Source organism: Glycine soja, chromosome 8 (genome assembly GCF_004193775.1).
Source record: "Glycine soja cultivar W05 chromosome 8, ASM419377v2, whole genome shotgun sequence".
Taxonomy (NCBI): domain Eukaryota; kingdom Viridiplantae; phylum Streptophyta; class Magnoliopsida; order Fabales; family Fabaceae; genus Glycine; species Glycine soja.
The window spans coordinates 46,229,079-46,248,538 of NC_041009.1; the positions used below are offsets into that span (position 1 = coordinate 46,229,079).

At 33.3% G+C, this 19,460-nt stretch overlaps 2 protein-coding genes across 6 annotated transcripts; both read left to right on the top strand.

The window, feature by feature from the left end:
- The first annotated feature begins 1,046 nt into the window (after positions 1-1,046).
- Positions 1,047-6,218, top strand: LOC114424299. 3 transcript variants are annotated; one of them, XR_003668968.1, is made up of 5 exons: positions 1,061-1,286; positions 2,095-2,496; positions 3,859-3,931; positions 4,919-5,167; positions 5,629-6,218. XR_003668968.1 is itself a non-coding variant. In XM_028391140.1 (4 exons), exons 2-4 carry the CDS (start codon positions 2,105-2,107, stop codon positions 5,015-5,017), a joined length of 564 nt encoding a protein of 187 aa, XP_028246941.1. In that variant the 5' UTR covers positions 1,047-1,286; positions 2,069-2,104; the 3' UTR covers positions 5,018-5,285. The 3 variants fall into 3 exon arrangements, 2 of the variants coding, with proteins under 2 accessions (XP_028246941.1, XP_028246940.1); XM_028391140.1 differs by lacking the exon at positions 5,629-6,218 and having other exon boundaries at positions 1,047-1,286; positions 2,069-2,496; positions 4,919-5,285; XM_028391139.1 differs by lacking the exon at positions 5,629-6,218 and having other exon boundaries at positions 4,919-5,285.
- Positions 6,219-8,614: 2,396 nt separating this feature from the next.
- LOC114423679 (putative SOS response-associated peptidase YoqW) lies at positions 8,615-18,917 on the top strand. 3 transcript variants are annotated; one of them, XM_028390518.1, is made up of 9 exons: positions 8,615-8,686; positions 9,029-9,195; positions 9,645-9,801; positions 15,825-15,910; positions 16,587-16,699; positions 16,809-16,874; positions 17,298-17,404; positions 17,536-17,601; positions 18,223-18,917. In XM_028390518.1, the coding sequence occupies exons 2-9, from the start codon at positions 9,101-9,103 to the stop codon at positions 18,679-18,681; spliced, it is 1,149 nt and encodes a 382-aa protein (XP_028246319.1). In that variant the 5' UTR covers positions 8,615-8,686; positions 9,029-9,100; the 3' UTR covers positions 18,682-18,917. The 3 variants fall into 3 exon arrangements, with proteins under 3 accessions (XP_028246319.1, XP_028246321.1, XP_028246318.1); XM_028390520.1 differs by lacking the exon at positions 8,615-8,686 and adding an exon at positions 8,704-8,790; XM_028390517.1 differs by lacking the exon at positions 8,615-8,686 and having other exon boundaries at positions 8,964-9,195.
- The last annotated feature ends 543 nt before the right edge of the window (positions 18,918-19,460 follow it).

Genomic DNA, 19,460 nt, shown 5'->3' on the forward strand with positions numbered 1-19,460 from the left:
ACGTGAGAAAAAAGATAGAAATGATTTTTTTTAAGTTAAATGATAAATTACAATAATATCTTTAAATTAATTAAATTTTAATAATTAAACAAAAGAATTAATAAATTTCTAGTCTAAATTTTTGGCGTTAAGTTCTAATGTGCACCAACTAACGTAGATATTTGTATTTTCCTATAAATTATATTATAATTAAAAATTATTATAAATAATTATTTTTTAAAAAAAAAATTGCTGAAGTACTTTCAAACTTATAAATTATATTTTACTTTTGTGATAAATAAGTGAAATTGTCATTATATTAATTATAAATAATTTTATTTTAAATATTCAAATTCAGTTTAAAAATTAAGATAGATTTGAGAGGTTAAGTCGCTAAACATGTTCTGTTAAAAAACTAAAATATTTTCGTTCAAGATAATTAATGTCTATGAAGAGAATAGATACAAAAATATCAATCGTTAAATAGAAGTATGTATCATGTATCGAAGCAATTTTCATATAAGATTTAGAAAATTAAAACATCAATAATTTTAGGATAATGACATTTATTCATCTCAATTTTTTTTATTCACGTGTATTCCATATATATATTTTTTTATCTCTTTTTACTTTTTTTCATCATATCACATGCCATATTTATTATTTCTTTTTCACTATCTCTCAAGAGTTGCCATTATTCATAATTTTAGAGTAAAGAAATTATATTTAAATATATTTTTAATCTCTAATAATTAATAAATTTTATTTTAATTCTAACTAATAACAATGCAAATGAAATTTTTAAAAAATATATATATAATTTATTAATTTAGCAGGACTAAAAGTAAAAAAAAAAAAATATTTATTAAAATAAAAACATATTTAAAAAAAAAAACCTAACATATGAATAGTTTTAGTCTCGACTCTCGAGAGAGTATTAATTAGTTGTACATAGAATTCATAATGCTGGCACAACCCTCAATAATTTCCTCAAGTCCAAGTGTCGAGTTCCTACGTTATGTGTGAGAAAACGTGTAACCCTCTCAAGAGCTTTCAAAGATTCGTTCTGTTCATATAAATCTTTTTCTTTTTCTTTTTCACGAACACACCCATCACAGTGACGAAACCTCCTCCTTCTGTTTTCTGCAGAGTATCTCTTAATCTGAAATTGCTACACACAACTTCTATTCTTCTAAACTTTTTCTGAGTTCTTCCCTTCCCACGTGCGAATTGGTGCTGTGATCAACAATGGCTGCACAAGTGAAGAGCTTTCACCTTAACTCCCACTCCAAGAAACCCTCTCTACCGTATGTTACACTTCTTAGCTCCCTTATTTGTATGTTCTTTGAATTTGATGTACTGTGTGTAGTTCTTGAATTCCCAAAATTAAGTGCTGCATTGTTGTTCTGTTTCTGATTCGTGAAGCAAGATTGAAATCAGAACTTGGTTTTCTTTTTGCTGTGTAAAATTTTAAGAATTTTTCATATTTGTTTGCTTCGAGTAATATGGTGCGCCTGTGTTGACTAATGAAAACAGAAAACTTAGTTTCAATCCTCAAATATTCACCTTTATGTAATTTCTTTGATTTTTGACATGGATCTTGAAAGTTAAGTTGTGGGGTTGGTTAATTAAATTCAAAATCACATGGATTAAGCATAAACACCTATTTTTGATGGATCCTGGGTTACCTCATTTTTACAAGAACCGGATAATCTAATGTTATGTGTAAAATCAGTGCTTCCCTTCAGATGCAGTTCCTTCCCAAGAAAATGTGTGTTTTTCTACATCATAATAGTTTGAGACTCCAACCACCCTAGTAATGGAAATAGGTAAAGATGATGGAAGCATATTCTCCCTTTGGTTACCATTGACCCATTTCTTCTCTTTCGGCTACCATCTACTGAAGTGTAGAAATCACTTTATAGTTTATGTAAATGATTTTTAAAGTAATTATTGTAAAATTTAATAATTTGTTAAAAGTAATTATTACAAAATTCAATAATTTTTTTGGTAACTTGCAACTTCTATCAACAATTCATGATCGCATGATAGGGTATATAAATAATATTTCTTTTGCCGTGATATTAAGTAACTCGCAACTTCTATCAAGACCAGAACCAGCAAAATGCAGAACATGTCAAGTGCAAGAGGAGAAGAATTGATGAAGGGGGTGTTCAGAAAGAGGGCTATTGACAAGGGGAATAATGTGATAGAAAGCGACCAAATAAATGACTCCAAGAAAAAGTCCAATGTTTCTGGTCATCACAATCAGCAGAATCAAGGTGGAAACGAGTTGATGAATGTGGTAAGGAAAGGGACAGAGAAGTTGAGCATAAAAGAAAACAAATGCAAATCAGGTCCACATTCAAAGGTGTGCTACTGTGCACCAACCACTCATGAAGGTTCATTCAGGTGCCGTCTCCACCGCAAGAAGTCAGCCACAGATGATAATAATAAGAGCAATCTGAGGTTGAATTCCCAGTATGGGATGGTGGAGTTTCAGCCTCAGATGCCAAGGTATGGTAGGGTTTCCTGTGATCAAGTTGGAACACGTGATAGCCTAATCAAACTCTCTAGGATGGATTCTGTTTAAGGACTGATCTACGTTTCATTTTCAGCTTATAGACTAAGACTATGTATTTGGGTCTATATGTGAGATATGAAAAAAATGTTAACAGCTTTAGTAGGCTTTGCTTATGATTTTTACTTTTTAGGTGTTGCGGTGTACATGTCACAAAGCTTTCCATGAAACCCCTGCAATTTTAGAAGGGATTAGGAAGAATTTCCATTTCCAATTCCACTATCAAAGATACATTTTCTTCACCGTTTATGTTTTAGTACAATGTTCCAGTACAATTAAGTAATTACTGTGAACTTGCTGCCAACTCTCACAATCAAGAAGGTTCAGGTTTTTGGTGACTGAAGGTTCAACTTCTAGAGCCTGTTCATATTAAAATATTACTTTAGGTGATTTTAGGTAAACATTCCCTCGTGGTTGATTGCATGTTTAAATATGATTAACTTTACAAAACAAGTTAATAGTAAATGAACCTGATAAATAGCATGTGGTTAACTGTGTCATGAGATTATTAAGATGTCTAAAAGTTGTTAAATTTACTTTATAAGTGACTAATAGTATTTGTAAATAGGCTTAATTACAATTTTTTTTCATCAACTTTTTAATTTTTCACAATTTTTATTCTAACAAATTAGTTTAGCGTATTTCACGCCAAACTTAATCTGGGAATTTTATCTTTAGTTATTTTACACCTAAGAAAATTAAAATTTATATTCCAATTTTATTTTTTTTTGCAAATTTTGTATTCAATTTTACTTATTTTTTTTAATCAAATTTACCCTTATTTTTTTGTTTTTCTTTTTGATAATTTTTCCCCAAACTTTTGTGCTTATTATTGGATATATGATGGGTTCGCAAGTTTTTTTTTTAAAAAAATGTGTCAAACTAAAAAGTTAGAGTTAAAAAATTTATCAAAAATTAAATTTTTTTAAAGGGATAAAAATATAATTAAGTCTCATAAATAAAGATGTTATCTTTTAATTCATCTTATAATTTAAACACAAATGTTGTCTAATTTTAGGTTTTAGGTTTAGTTTAAATTAGCGTAGTTTATCTAATTTTTATAATTTAAATTAAGTTAGGATATATCTTTTTTTTAGTTGTTACAGTTTAAATTAAATGAAAATAGATCTTATCTTTATTCAGTCATTCTAGCTTAGATTAGACTAGACTTATATTGTATCATTTCACCTCTTATCTATAAGTTATACATGGACTCTATAAATATATCCCTCAATAATTTCTAAACACAAATTCATTTAAATTTCTTCTGAGTTCTTTCTTTCCGATGTGCAAATTAATGCTGTGATCATCAATGGCTGGACAAATGAAGAGCTTTCACCTGAAATCTCACTACAAGAAAACCTCTCACCTGTATGTTATACTTCTTAGCTCCCTCATTTAATTTGTATGTTCCTTCAATTTCAATTGATGTGCTGTGTGTAGTTCTTGAATTCCCAAAACTATGTGCTGCTTAATATTTGCTGTTCCGTTTCTAATAAGTGTGAGCAAGATTAAAAAAGAGAGTAACTTCGGAACTTGATTTTCTTTTTATTGTGTTATTTTAAGAAGTTTGCATGTCTACTAACGAAGACAGAATTCTCAAATGTTAATCTTCATATATATTCTTTTTCATGACTTAAAATATGTTTTTTGAGTTGACAAAAAAAAAGCATGTTAATTGTTTATGAAATATAGTCGTATTTTGGTTCATGTATTTTTTTTATTATTTTGTTTTAATCCTTTTATTATAGTTATTTTTTCATTTTAATTCATACGTAAATTATTTTCTTTTAGTCTCTATCAAATATTTTTTAAATTAACTAATTGAACAAAATTTTATAAGCATTGAAACAAAACAAATATATATTGAAAGACTAAAATAAAATAATATCACCAAACATCTCAAAAAATGAGAAATTATTATATAATACTTAACTTTTTCACTTTTATATAGAGATTATCTCACACTTACTCCAACAAGCTGGTTAATTAATTCAAAATCACATATATAGATTAAACGTAAATAGTTACTTTTAACAGATCTGAGTCACCTCATTTTCACAAGAACTTGATAATCTCATGTTACATGTGTAAAATCGGTTGTTCCCTGCAGGAGCAGTGCTGGTTCCTTCCTAGAAAATGTCTTTCTTTTATATCATATATTGACCTTTTCAATCACCCGAGTACTAGTAATTGGTAATCACTTTTAATCTTTTATAATCACATGACATACTGTAAATTAGTTTTCAATTGTGCAACACTTTATGATCGCATGATAGTGCAATTAAATAAAAAATACTGTATGATCTTTTTGCCTGTTATAATGAAGTAATTTGCCACTGACTCTGTGTGTGCCAGCTCCAGCAAAAAGTGAAAAAGTACAACAGAACAAGAATTGATGAATGCAGTGGTCAGAACCAGGACTATTTACATAGAAAGCAGCAAACAGGGGAATGATGACTCCAAGAAAGCAGCAACCACTAATGAAGTTTCATGCAAGTATTCCAGCCTCTACAGCAAGTCATCAGCCACAAAAAATAAGAGCAACCTGAAGTTGAATTCCAAGTCCACACATGGGATAGTGGAGAATCAGCCTCATTTGCCAAGGTTTAGTAGGATTCGTGCTCAACTTGAAAGACATAAACATGATAGCCGAATGAAAGTGAAACTATCTAGAGTGAATTCTCTTTAAGGACTAATCAGCTTAGTTTTCATGTTTAACTTATATTTATGGACTATGTGTGTGTGTGTTTGAATGGGTTTTAGTAAAACTGATTTTTAATGAAATTGATTTTGAAGAAATGTGATTTATTTTTGAATATTTTATTATAAAATTAACTTAAGAGTAAAATTCAAAATTTACTCAAGGTTGTTTTAACCTAAAATCAATTCTAGATTCAGAATTAATTCTGAATTCTTTTTCAACGTGAAACCAAAAATATAAAAATATATTCAAAATCAATTTTGGATTCAGAATTAATTTTCTTGCCCCAAACCAAACATGCACTATGTTGATAGCTTTTATTTACACTTAGCAGGCTTTGCTCTTAGTTTTTACTTTTTTTCAGGTGTTGCTACGTACGTCACAAAGCTTTACATGAAACCCCTGCAATTTTAGAAGGAAGGGGTTAGCGAGAACTTCAAATTCCACTAATAAAGATACATTTTTTATACATTTTTTTTTTTTTTGCATATATGTAAAATAATACTGTGTGCACTTGCTGGCAACTATCCTTTAAGAGAAAGGTAACGTATTTTGGAGACCAAGAATATAATCAACTTGGATACATGTTTACAATAGCAACATTTTCTGTAATAAACTTATCGCAACTGCTCTACCTAACAAGCTAAATCCTCTACGAGCATAGTATGTACGTTTACAGTCTACCATATAACTAAGTTTATTTGTCAGAGTCAATTGTTTAATTGAAGTTAAGCAACCACTCTCAGCTTCAAATTCAACAGTTCTTAACATTCCCAAGGCTAGCAATCAGTATATAAGCAAGGTGTGCATCTAGTTCGTATCAGTACAAAAGGAATCAGATGCACCCTATTATAAAAGTAGAAAAATTTCAGTAAAGATACAACAAATCCACCAGCTGGATCAAGAAATTTCGGAAGACAAACAAAAGTTGGAAAAAAAAAATAGCCAGTGGGATATTCACAAGAAAAAGTAATAATTAGTTTCAAATTTAATAATTTTCAATTATATACTAATTTATAATGGCATGATAGTATAAATTAATTTTCAATTATATAATAATAATTTATGATAGCATGATAGTGTAAAATAAATAATTTTTAATTATGAGTGTATTCTAATAAATTCTATACTTGTTGCTGTGTTATAAAGTAATTTGGCACTTACTCTGTGTGCCAGAATCAGAAAAGAAAAATTCAAATGATGTCAGGTGCAAAAGGAGAAGAATTGCCAAAGTCATTGTTGAGAAAGGAGACTACTGACAAGGGAAAAAATGTGGAAGAAAGCAAAGAAGTAAAAGACTCTGAGAAGGAATTGGTGAAGCTGGTAACGAAAGGAACAGAGAATTTGAACATAAAAGAAAGCAAAGGCAAATCAGGTGCAAAGCCTAAGATGTGCGTGTGTGCACCAACCACTCATGAAGATTCATTCAAGTGTCGTCTCCACCGCAAGGAGTCAGCCACACATAAGAGCAAATGACCTTATTTTTATGTTCAACTTTTACACTATGTATTAATTAAGGAAAATGTTTGTGGACACTTCATGGAAAAAAAATATGAAAAGAATAGAAAGATAAAAAGAAATGAAAAGTGTTGATGAAATGTTTACAAAAAAAATTGTGCATCATTAGTCTTGTATTAATTTAGGATAATGATATTTGAACATTCCATTATTTTGAATTTCCTTTCAACAATTCTCATCATATCACCTATTATATTTATATTTTTACTCTCTTTAGTTGTCGACTAGCATATTAAGTGTCCATATATACTTTTCTATTAATTTTGGTCTATATATAGAGAGAATAAAAATATGTATTAACTTTTTGTTGGCCAATAGATGCTAAGGCCCCAAATGAAAATTATTTTAGGTGTTGATAGTAGTAATAATTTTGACTTTTTAGGTGTTGTCCTGGACAGTTAGGGTCTAAATTGAACTAGTACATGCCAAAGCTTTCCATAACCCTTGCAAAACATACATTTTTTTCGTATATATTTGATGTAATCCGAACTCAAGAATATAAGAATTCAAGCTCTGATGTGGTGGTGTGATCTCCGATATGGAGGTATGATGTGGAAGTTAGGAATAAGTTCCTGCTAGAATCACAATTGGATGGGTTAGTTATCTCAAAATGAGTGAACTCTATTTTCTTAAAGTTTTTCTCTAGGGCTTTGATCTTAGCGTGAAACTCTCCATTGACTTGGTTCACTATTAGATGTGAATCAATGAAAAAATTCAGAATTTTAACTCCTAAGTGAATTGCCATGAGTAGGTCAGAGATGCATGCTTCTTACTCCGCTTGATTGTTTGACATTTTGAAATTAAATGTAATTGCTTGCTCTACTATAATTTCCTTCTCACACTTGAGGGCTAGTTCCAGTTTACGGAGGATTCTCTTGATGGGTAAGTTGGTTCTTACCACGATCTTAGGTGCCTAAAAATAATGGTTCAAGCGCCTTGATGTCCAAACAAGTGCATATGCAACTTTCTCCACTTTGGGTCATCTTAACTCAACTCCCTGCAAAGCTCTACTTGTAAAGTATACTGGCTTTTGACCCTTAGTTGTAACATCCCAAAAAAAAATTCTAACTCAATAAGTAAGTACACGAGTAATTTGATTAGAATTTAACTGAAATTTATTCGTTTCTTTTTAATATAAAAAAAGATGTGGGTCGAATAATTAAATATAGTTAGTAATTAATTGAGTAATTAAGAAAAATAAAAGAAAGTAAATAAAATGAATATCTCTTAATTATGGTTAAATAGAAGAACTTACTAAAAAAAATCATATAGATAAAATTCTCTATAATTAAATTCTTGTACTGATGGCCTATAATTAAATTCTTTGTGATGAATTGTCAGTGGTATTTTATTTAAATATTTATTACAGTGTTCTAATTAATTAAATTGTCTGTAATGTTGTTTCTATTTATGTTTAATTCTAACTTTTGCCTATTCTGACAAAGTTTTGCCTATAAAGAGTTTCTTTACATATGAAATTTTAATTGATCAACAAGGATAAATTTAATTCATGACTCACTCACTCTAGCCTCATTTTTCTTTCATTGTTCTCTGAAATGAACACAAAAAAAGTTATTTTGTTAACTATTGTTTTTTTTATAATTATATATATATTATTTTATTATATAATATTAATATTAATGGTGACCCTTTTAGTGTGATCGAACCAATAAGCATAGATATATTTTTTTCTTATCATGATATTTATATGAAATAACCTCAGTTGGAAGCGTTAACCAATCTTCTGTAAGGTTGTGAGCACAAATGGATATTTCTCTCACCATTATCATTTACACCAATTGTTGTTGTTGGTAATAAACATGGATATTGATATGACGATTTACTTGCCTTGATGAACCAATAAGAGCATGTTTGGTTCTCGAGTGGGGAAGGCCAAACTTATGGTAGGAATCCCAAACTCAGTTTGGGTACATGTTTAGGAACCAAAAAAAGTAGTTTCTTCACCTACATTCAGTTGAATTTGATATCCTTTTCAGTAATTATACAAGTAATTATAGTGTTTTTCATTATTATTATCCAACAAGTTTCATTTCATTAAGCAAACTTTTAAACATAAAAGCATCCAAACATAAATTCAATTGCAAAAACTCATTTTTTTTTTTTTTATCAAATTTAAGTTTTAAACATATAAACATACTTTAAATTTAAATCTAAGTTCACGAACTGTAATTCAAACACGTACAAAGTCCTTTAACTTTTTGGGTTTTATTTTCCGGTTTGGTCAGGCCCGAGACACTCCTCTGTAGCATTTTCTTGAAGAAAGGAAAGGAAACGGCATCAGTTCAGAGAGATCAGAGATGTGTGGGAGAGCACGTTGTACTCTGAGAGCGGATGATGTCCCAAGGGCTTGTCACCGCAGCACTTCCCCTACTCGCACTCTTCATATCGACCGGTAAAACATCTTCATCAAAAACAAACACTTTCTGGCTTCCCAATGTTTTTCCATTTTATTTTTTCACGTTGCGTCAAAACAGTTTTTTATTTGGTAGTTCAAAGCAGAGACAGCGAGAGAAGCTTTTTTTTTTTGCGACTTTTTAATACTTATTTTTGCATGACTGTTAATTGACTATGTGGAAGAAAAGTGAAACTTAAGTGGGCCTGAAATGATTTTTTTTTGGGAACGAATAGCAATGTGGAAGAAAAATGGAACATTTTTATTTTTATTTAAACTTGTTATTTTTTGGGGTTTCTTCAAATCGGTCTAAAATGGTTGTTGTAGGAAAATATGATGGGGGCACGAACGAATTAATGAAACAAGATATTGCTTTTATTTTTCGAAAGGATATAAAAATGGCTGTTGTGGAATTTGTTTTTCACAGTTGAACTTGACTGTGTGCTTAGGTATAGGCCAGCGTATAATGTGTCACCGGGATTCGACGTGCCAGTGGTTCGTAGAGATGACGCGTCTGGCGGTGAAGGCTATGTTCTTCAATGCATGAAATGGGGTTTAATCCCCAGTTTTACAAAGAAGACAGAGAAGCCTGATCACTACAGGATGGTATAGTTTATGGATTCCAATTTCTTTTTGACTGGGTGGGTGGGGAGCTTGAAGATCAGTGATGAACTTAGCTAAATTTTTTATGGAACTTTAATTTAGATCAAGACATCAGGTAATTAAAATATGTTGTGGTATGTATTGGCAGACTTGATTGCATTAAATGATGACAACTGATGCAATTAAATTTAAATTAGTCTTTTCTATGGTGATTGGAAGAGAGTTTCTGCGCATAGCTTGGAAAAATTTAGGGGAAGGGGAGAGGGGTGGGGGAAGCTGCCCTCCTCTACCCCTCTTATGCTTCGTTTGGTAGAGGTGAAAGGGTGGAAAATGAGTGAAATGAACAGTAAAATTCCGTGAGACCCACACTTTTATTGTCTACTTTAATTCAAAACTTTCATCTCATTTCTTTTTACTCTACTTTAAGGTCTGCCACTTCTGAAGACAGATTCTTCCCTGTATTATTGAGTTATTTTGATTCTGAGGGTTTGTTATATAATAATTGTAACTTCAGATTCAGTTGAATCACATGAATCGTTTTGATTAACTATTTTAGCAACAGTTAAGTATAGAGGGGAATTTAGAGAGAGACAGAGAGAGAATAGCGTCTTTTTGAGAGAATTTAGGGAATGAAGAGCTTTTTATTATTGTAGAATGCGTTGCCTAGGTTCTGCTTATCATCTATATATAGATTCTTGATAGACATAGTGGAGGAGACTATTTCCTATGATTGTAATAAGTGATGCAACTTAGTAGAAACTGATGAACATTAAACACATTTTAACATGTGGATGTGATACATGAACCAACACACTTTTTACAGCAACTCAAGTTTCAATTTAAATTGAACTGTTCTCTGGGCTGTTCATTTGAGGTTTTAGCTCGAGCTCTTTGCTCACATTGTATACAATCTATTTATTTTTGGTACTTGTTAGAACTAATACGTCTTTTGTATTTTGTATATTTACTTTTATATCATTTTATGCTTGTATTGTCCTTTCTAGTCTTTTCTTTTCTCTGCTGTAGCTGTTTGTGCGGAGGGGGTAGTCTGCACCCCTTTCTTCTCTTGTACTCTATGACTTTGTGTCAATATATATAAAAGTCTTTTGGCTGAGTGTTATGCACTCAAGCTTTACCAAAATAGAGTTCTAAAGTCTCAAGTTGGTATCAAAGTGGGAACGGTCCCACTATGAAATCTCATCGTCGCTCGTCGTTGTCCGCCGCTGTTGACCGCCATTGTTGAGCCCGACTCAGCCCAAGTGGTTTCTCTCATGCGCCGTTACAGCCAGCGCTCCTGTTGGGTGCATGAATCTCACATGCCGCCGTCCTGTCATCTGAATGCCGTCGCACCCAGACGATTTTCGTTGTCGGCTCCTTCTGGACCCACTACAGTCCTTGTTTGGGTCTAGTTCTCACATTCGAAAAGTGGGTCTACAATCCACCCCCTTGTTGTTTGGTTCTTGCTTGCTGGTAATTTTGCTGTGCTCGAAAAAATGACATCTACAGGGTCTTTTGCAACTACTTCCTCCACTGGTTCTATTTCTCCCTTCTATGCAACTCCCACTATCACAACTGAGAAACTCTATTGAAAAACTATCAGTCCTGGTCTGATTCAATTGAGATGTGGTTCCTTGGTCAAGGATACCATGATCATCTGGAGATGGATGTAAATGAAATTCCTATTGAGAATAGAGCTCAGTGGTGGCAGAAACTTGACTGCCAGCTATGTATTGTTCTATGGCAATCTGTAGATCCTAAGTTGCTAGAGATACTTAGGTCATTCAAGACCCGTTATTCTTTTTGGAGGAATGCCCAAGATGTTTTTGCTAATGACATTCAACGTCTGTTTGATTCAACTCAAAAGGTTGTTTCCCTCCAATAGACTAACCATGATACGGTTTCACTCATGGCTAAAGATAGAGTTGCAGTTGAAGAATTGAAAGTATTCCTTGTATGATTCTGCAGATGAAATGAAGAAGAGACTTGATAAATTGTTTATGGTTTTGATCTTGCGGAGCTTGCATTCAGATTATGATCATGTGCGTATTCAAATTTTGTCTGTTGACCAGATTCCTTCAATAAATAGCTTAGTCACTAGATTTCTCTGTGTTCCTACTTTGGTGAAAGGTGAAAATGCAGTTGTAGCTGTAGAGGCTTCAGCCATGGTTGCCTCTCATGGTAGGGGTAAAGGGAGCTGTGGTAATAGAGGAGGAGGGCGTGGTGGTGGAGGTGGTCGTGGTAAGTTGTGGTGTTCTTATTGTGGAAAAGAAAACCATACTCAAAATAAGTGTTATGACCTACATGGTTGGCCTGATAAGACAACAAATGTCTTTACATCTGAAAAGGCTGAATCTCGATTTTCTGATGAAGAATATCAGGAGTACCTAATGCTGAAATCTAGCAGCCAGACTCAATCCACTTCAGTACCAAGTGTTTCAACAGCCTGCATTTCTCAATCTGTGGAAGGTCAAGGTCCATTGATAGTTGATCCAGGTGCTTCTGATCACATTTATGGTAATTATTCTTTGTTTTCCTCTATCTCTTCACCCAAATTTCCTCACCTTATTACATTAGCCTATGGGTCCAAAATTGCATCTCAAGGAATTGGTCAAGTTCCTCTTTTTCTCTCCTTGAATTTAAATTTTGTTTTCTATATTCCAAATTGTCCTTATAACCTAATTTCTCTAGGTCAGTTGACTCGTTCCTTCAATTGCTTAGTAACATTTGATGTTGATTCCTTTGTTATCCAAGACCGTGGTATGGGTCGGCTGATTGGCGTAGGACATGAATCACGAGGCCTTTACTACTTGGAAACCAACCCTTTTGTGTCCTGTTTTGCTTCTTCTTCTTCAAAGTTTTTGCATGAACATCTAGGTCACCTAGGTCTTGCAAAATTAAAGATAATGATTCCAAGTCTTAGCAAGTTACAAATACTAGATTGTGAATCTTGTCAATTAGGAAAATATGTTAGATCATCCTTTCCAAAGCAAGTTGAAAAAAGATATAACTAAGTTTTTTCTACCATTCATTTAGATATTTGGGGACCCAGCAGTGTAACATCTTTTGGTTTTAGATATTTTGTTACCTTTATTGATGAATATTCTCAATGTACTTGGGTTTATTTAAGGAAAGATAGATCTGATTTTTTGTCTATTTTGATGTTTTTTTCCATGAGATTAAAAATCAATTTGGGAAGATCATTGAAGTTCTTACAGGGAATCCTACACCAGTCCACATGCCCACACACACCATAACAAAATGGAATAGTAGAAAGAAAAAATAGACGTATAGTTGAGACCGCACGAACCCTGTTGCTTGATGCAAATGTCCTTGTTCACACCATTGGGGTGATGCAGTCTTCACTACCTGTTTTTTAGTAAATATGATGCCATCCTCATCTCTTGATAATAAAATTTCTCACTCAATTATCTTTCCTAATGAACCCTTGTATCATGCTTCTCCCAAAGTCTTTGGTTGTACTTCATTATGTTTCTCCAAGTCTTGATAAGCTCTCAACCAGAGCTATCAAATGTGTTCCTTGGTTATTCACGCCTTCAAAAGGGATACAAATGTTACTCTCCAACCACCAGGAGGTACTACATGTCAGTTGATGTTATCTTCTTTGAAGGAACCATGTTCTTCTCCAAACACGAGTCCAACTCTATAGAACAAGTTTTTCCTATTCCTTATCTCAGTCCAGTGGTACCTCCTACTCATACAACATCCAATCAAAGAGAAATTCAGCCCATCTCTCTAGTCAACCATCAAGCTGAATTATCTCCATCTTCTATTTCTACATTGCAGAGCATGACACAAAGAGCTAGTTCCACAATGCAAGAAGGTTCTCTTGACTCAAGCCCTTTCTCCTCAATTGATCCTACAACGGATCCTTCTCCATCATCACCTTCTCTTGATGTAGACTCAGGTTGGCCTATAGCCCTTCGAAAAGGTATTTGGTCTACTCAAAACCCTTATCCTATTTATTTGAGTTACCATCGTTTGTCTCCTTCATACTTCTCTATTGTTTCCTCTTTGTCTTTTGTTACTATTCCAAAAAATGTTTATGAAGCACATGCTCACCCTGGATGGCGACAAACCATGATTGTTGAGATGCAGGCTCTTGAACATAGTGGTACATGGGAGTTAGTTCCTCTTCATCTAGGGAAGAAAGTAGTTGGTTGTCGGTGTGTATATATGTTGTCAAGGTTGATCCTAATGGTGAAATTGATCGTCTTAAGGCTCAGTTGGTAGCCAAAGGTTACACTCAGATATATGGTATTGATTTTGGTGATACTTTTTCTCCTGATGCCAAAATCACTGTCGTTCGCCTTTTTCTTGCTGTAGCTGCCATTCTCCATTGGCCTCTTCACGAGTTAGACATTAAAAATGTTTTTGTTCATGGTGAGTTGGAGGAGGAGATTTATATGGAGTAATCTCCTGAATTTGTTGCTCAGGGGGAGTCTGGTTTGGTTTGCAAACTTCATTGGTCTCTTTATGGGCTTAAACAGTCTCCAAGAGCTTGGTTTGAAAAATTTAGTCATGTTGTACAAAGTTTTGGGATGAAATAGAGTGAAGGAAGATCACTCTATTTTTTATTGTCACACTTCCCCTGGTAAATGTGTTTTACTTGGTTGTTTATGTTGATGATATAGTGATTACAGGGAATGATGATTCTAAAATCTCCCAATTGAAACAACATTTGTTTAGTCACTTTCAGACTAGGATCTTGGCCGTCTAAAGTACTTCCTTGGTATAGAGGTATCTCAATCCATGGAAGGTACTATTATCTCACAGTGGAATGATTAACTGTAGACCCATTGATAGTCCCATGGATCCAAATCAAAAGTTAATGGCGGATCAAGGTGAACCATATTCAAATCTGGAGAGATATAGAAGATTAGTTGGGAATTGTTAGTCAGTTTATGCAAGCTCCATATGTTGATCATTGGAATGTTGTTCTTCGTATTCTCAGGTATGTCTAGAAGACTCCAGGACAGGGACTGTTATATGATGATAAAGGAGACACTCAAATTTCAGGATGTTGTGATGTTGATTGGGCAGGGTCTCCTATAGATAGGCGCTCTACTACAGGATATTGTGTATCTATTGGAGGAAATGTTGTCTCTTGGAAGAACAAGAAGCAGAATAATGTTGCTAGATCAAGTGCAAAAGCGGAATACAGGGCTATGGCTTCAGTCACTTGTGAATTAGTGTGGATCAAACAACTTATTCAAGAGCTAAATTTCTGTGAAGTTCAGCCCATGAAGTTGTATTGTGATAATCAGGCAGCCCTACATATTGCCTCTAATCCAGTGTTTCCTGAGAGAACCAAACATATAGAGATTGACTGTCATTTTGTGAGAGAGAAGTTGCTGTCCAAGGAGATTGCTACAGAGTTTGTCAGCTCAGATAATCAACTTGCAGATATTTTGACTAAATCCTTAAGGGGGCCTCCAATTGATTTGATATGTTCCAAGCTTGGAGCATACAATTTATATGCTCCAGCTTGAGGGGGTGTGTTAGAACTAATATGTCTTCTGTATTTTGCATATGTACTTTTATATCACTTTATGCTTGTACTGCCCTTTCTAGTTTTTTGACTTTTTTCTTTTTTCAGCTGTAGCTGTTTGTGCAGAGGGTGCTTTTCTTCTCTTGTACTCTATGACTGTGTCAATATATATAAAAGTCTTTTGGCTGAGTGTTATGCACCAAGCTTTACCAAAATAGAGTTCTAAAGTCTCAAGTGTACTAACTACTGTACTAAGTAGGGCCTAGGCCCATTATATAGAATTTATGATTAAACAATGCTAAGAATTGTAGTGGGTGTGTGGTGTACCTGTGCAAACTGTTAGTTATCTACTTCTTGTATATGCATTTTAGCTAACATTAATTATGAAATTTCTTGGTGTGTTTACTGTTTTTACAATTATTATTGGAGTTTGTCGCTTACAATACTACTACTTTAAAGTATAATAATCCATTAAACAAAGTACCCAATCTGATGTGAAGTATGCTCTGTACTGCAGTTTAATGCTCGATCTGAATCTATAGATGAAAAGGCATCATTTCGCCGTCTGCTTCCTAAAAGCAGGTGCCTTGTGGCAGTAGAAGGGTATGTATTGCATTACTTGTTTAATTATATTTTAACTCATCTCTTCTTAGTTTTGGCTTTAACATGACTTGGGAGTGCTTCCTGTTGCTGGAACTTTTTATCCTCTTGTTTCCTTTAATATTGTAGTATTAGAATGCTTTTCAATAATATATTATACCTCCTCTTTACTAATTACATCAAATGGATATTCGATATTGAATTCTAAGTGAAAAAATGCTTGCATGTACTGTTGAAATTTGTCTAGTTCTATTCTATTTAAGACCTGTTTTGTCATGTTTCCTAAAAGTTTCTTAGCTGATTCAAAACGAATTCTGCTTGATGGGTAGACAATGCACTCCCAGTGTGTTTATCTTGCTGTTACACACAGTAATATTTGAGAGTTGGGATGGATTGTTCATTGAGGACGTGGTAAATTCCATCCGGACAACCATTATTCTAAGTATATACCCCTTTTTCCTATTATATTTTTAGTCTTTTATTCTTATGTATTTTTTGTCATATTGCTGTCATATTCTTATTTACAAAATTTTAGTTCAATATATTTCTTTTAACAAGAGATTTCCTTCTTTTATAGTTTATCTAAGTTTTACAAAGTTATGTGGATTACATCCATTCTTTTCTTATTTGTGGTTTTATGTTCAGTTCTTTCAATTTATTTTTTTATTATATGATTAAGATTTTATGAGTGGAAAAAGGATGGTTCAAAGAAACAGCCTTACTATATTCACTTCAAAGATGGACGACCACTTGTCTTTGCTGCTCTTTATGACTCATGGCAAAATTCTGAAGGTAAAAATATCTGCAGAATGATGTAAGGAAATGACTTCTTTCAATATGAAAGACCGTGTTTATTTTACTTTATACACTTATAATGTTGATTTAATATTGTTCACTGCAGGTGAAACACTATATACATTCACTATTGTTACAACCTCTTCATCTTCAGCACTTCAGTGGCTTCATGGTGAGTTGTGCACTCTCAATGATGGCATACCAACAAAGTTTCAGGCATGCCAGCACCTTTATGTGGATTTCTCCATTACTCCATATTAGCAACCTATTGAAATTTTTGTCCTACTCCTAGTAGAATTCCTAACTAGGTATGCCTCCTTTTCCTTTCGTAAATGGAAAAGATCTTCATAGAACATAAGTTTTATCAAGTGACACACCATATGGAAAACGGAAACATAAATGGTTCTAAACCATTTGGTTTTGATGAGTTTGGGTTGCAGATGCACAAGATTCTCAGGATATATTAGACCATAAACCTTCCCCTTTTTGCCTTTTACCAGTTGAGGATGATTGCTAAAATATTTATCATATTTGAATGGCCGAAGTATTATATTGGTGAAATACTTATATCTGTACTTTAAATGTATCTCTTTAGACAGGATGCCTGTTATTTTGGGCAGCAAGGAATCAACTGATATTTGGCTAAGCAGTTCTGCTTCCAGTTTTAAGAGTGTGATGAAGCCATATGAAGAATCTGATTTGGTATGAGCTTTACAAAAGATTGAGGCTATGATTCCTATTTTCTTCATTAATACCAGTTATTTTGTTAAGATTTGCAGGCTTAGTATCATTGCATTCAACATTGTTAGTTTCCCCATTTTTTTCATCTCCAGGTGTGGTACCCAGTGACATCTGCTATGGGCAAGGCATCATTTGATGGACCTGAGTGCATAAAGGAGGTATGGCAATTAAACATTCATTGATGTTTCTCGTCATTTAGCTTTTCTCTGTTTGAACATCTTAAATATGTCTTGGTGTATTGAGTTGAACATGCAATTCAATCAACTAATTACATGACTTTTATCTGAACCTGCAATTGTATCTGCCTAGATCTTTATTCTCACTTGTTCTTTGATGCATAAATGTTCAAAAAGGCAAAATTTATGGCTGTACTTTGTTTAGTACTGCTCATTTAAAATATCTCAATGACAATGGTTTCAATTTTAGTTTTTAGTTTTTGGGTTCTAGGGAGGTCCTATTAAACCTAAAGAGGAGAGTGGGAATGTGATGTTGAGGGATCCAATCCCCATCACAGACCAGGGGATACATCAGTTGTGCAATGTTCATTCAGCTGGTGTTCAACTTGTATTCTCTTCAAATATAACAAACAAATATGCAAGAACTCTCAGTAGTCATGTTATTGTGCCCGTGTTTGTTGAAGGGGACCCACTATTTATATATCTACGTGTTTACAGTTTACACCAACATGTCTACATGATTTTAAAATGTTGTTGGGCAGACTTTTATCATATTATTGAAATTTGAAAACCTTTTAGTTAGCATCATCCCGTGTTTGGCAGATTCAAGTAAAAGCACAAGGGAACACTTCAATCTCTATGTTCTTTTCAAAAAAAGGAGATGAAAGTAAAGACACAAAGCCAGAACAGAAAGCATCATGTCCTGAAGTTGTCAAAACTGAACATACAGAAGACCTGACTGAAAGTAAAGACACAAAGCCAGAGCAGAAAACATCAAGTCATGAATTTGTCAAGACTGAACCTACAGAAGACTTGAGAGAAAGAGCTAAAACTGAGGAGGGAGGCAATGACTTAAAATTCCATGGTTCTTCCCATTCTCAAAATGTTTCTATGCTCCCAATTAAGCGTGAGTATGAGACATTTTCGGCTGCTGATTCAAAGCCAGCATTGGCAAATCATGATCAGATAAGTCCAAACCCTGCAAAGAAAAAGGAAAAAGCAAAGACTGCTAATGATAAACAACCAACCCTGTTTTCATACTTTGGAAAAAGTAACCACTAAACTAACTGGTTTTGGTTTTGCATTAACATGAGGATTGCTATGTTTGTATTGGTGTAAATTACACATGCATTTTCTTTTAGCTTGTGTATTTCCATGTAGGCCTTGTTTTATATGCACATTTTCAATCTCTACTCTTGTTGGAAGGTCTTTCTTTAGTCCATGGTTCATGTTCAAGAGGAGCTTTATAATTAAATAGCAAGGCTTTTTGTATTATTTTGGTTTTGCTGGTTACAAAATGTGGTCTCAGCTTTTGCCTGTTACAATGCTTCTTTTTTGGGTCATTATCGCTACAGTTGCATAGTATGAGTGCAAAAGCATTGGACATTCTTGCAACGAAATGCAAAATTGCCAGTCAGTCATGTCCTACGGTTCTTGTTGATCGGTTTGGACTAGATTTAACTTTTAAGAAAACTAAAGTTAAGCCTTTCAAAAATACAAATTCAACGTGATTGAGTTTCTGATTATCCAAGTAATTTGGTACAAAATGTGAATCCGATGAAATCGAATCAATTTAGTTTGTATTGGTTCTTTTATAACTTTTTAATACTACATGAACTCAATTTATTAAAACACCAAAAAATAGATACGGATTCTAGATATAAGTCTAAATTAATGGTCAATTTATGATCCAACAGAAAAGCTTAGTTTGCTAATATAAACAGGTTCCTAAAAAAACAAGCATGAATCATTGAACATTTTATTTAAAATAGTACTTTTCAACATTGTAAAATTTTGGTTTGGTTGAAATTGTATTAATTTTTTTATTTAGATTTAAAAGG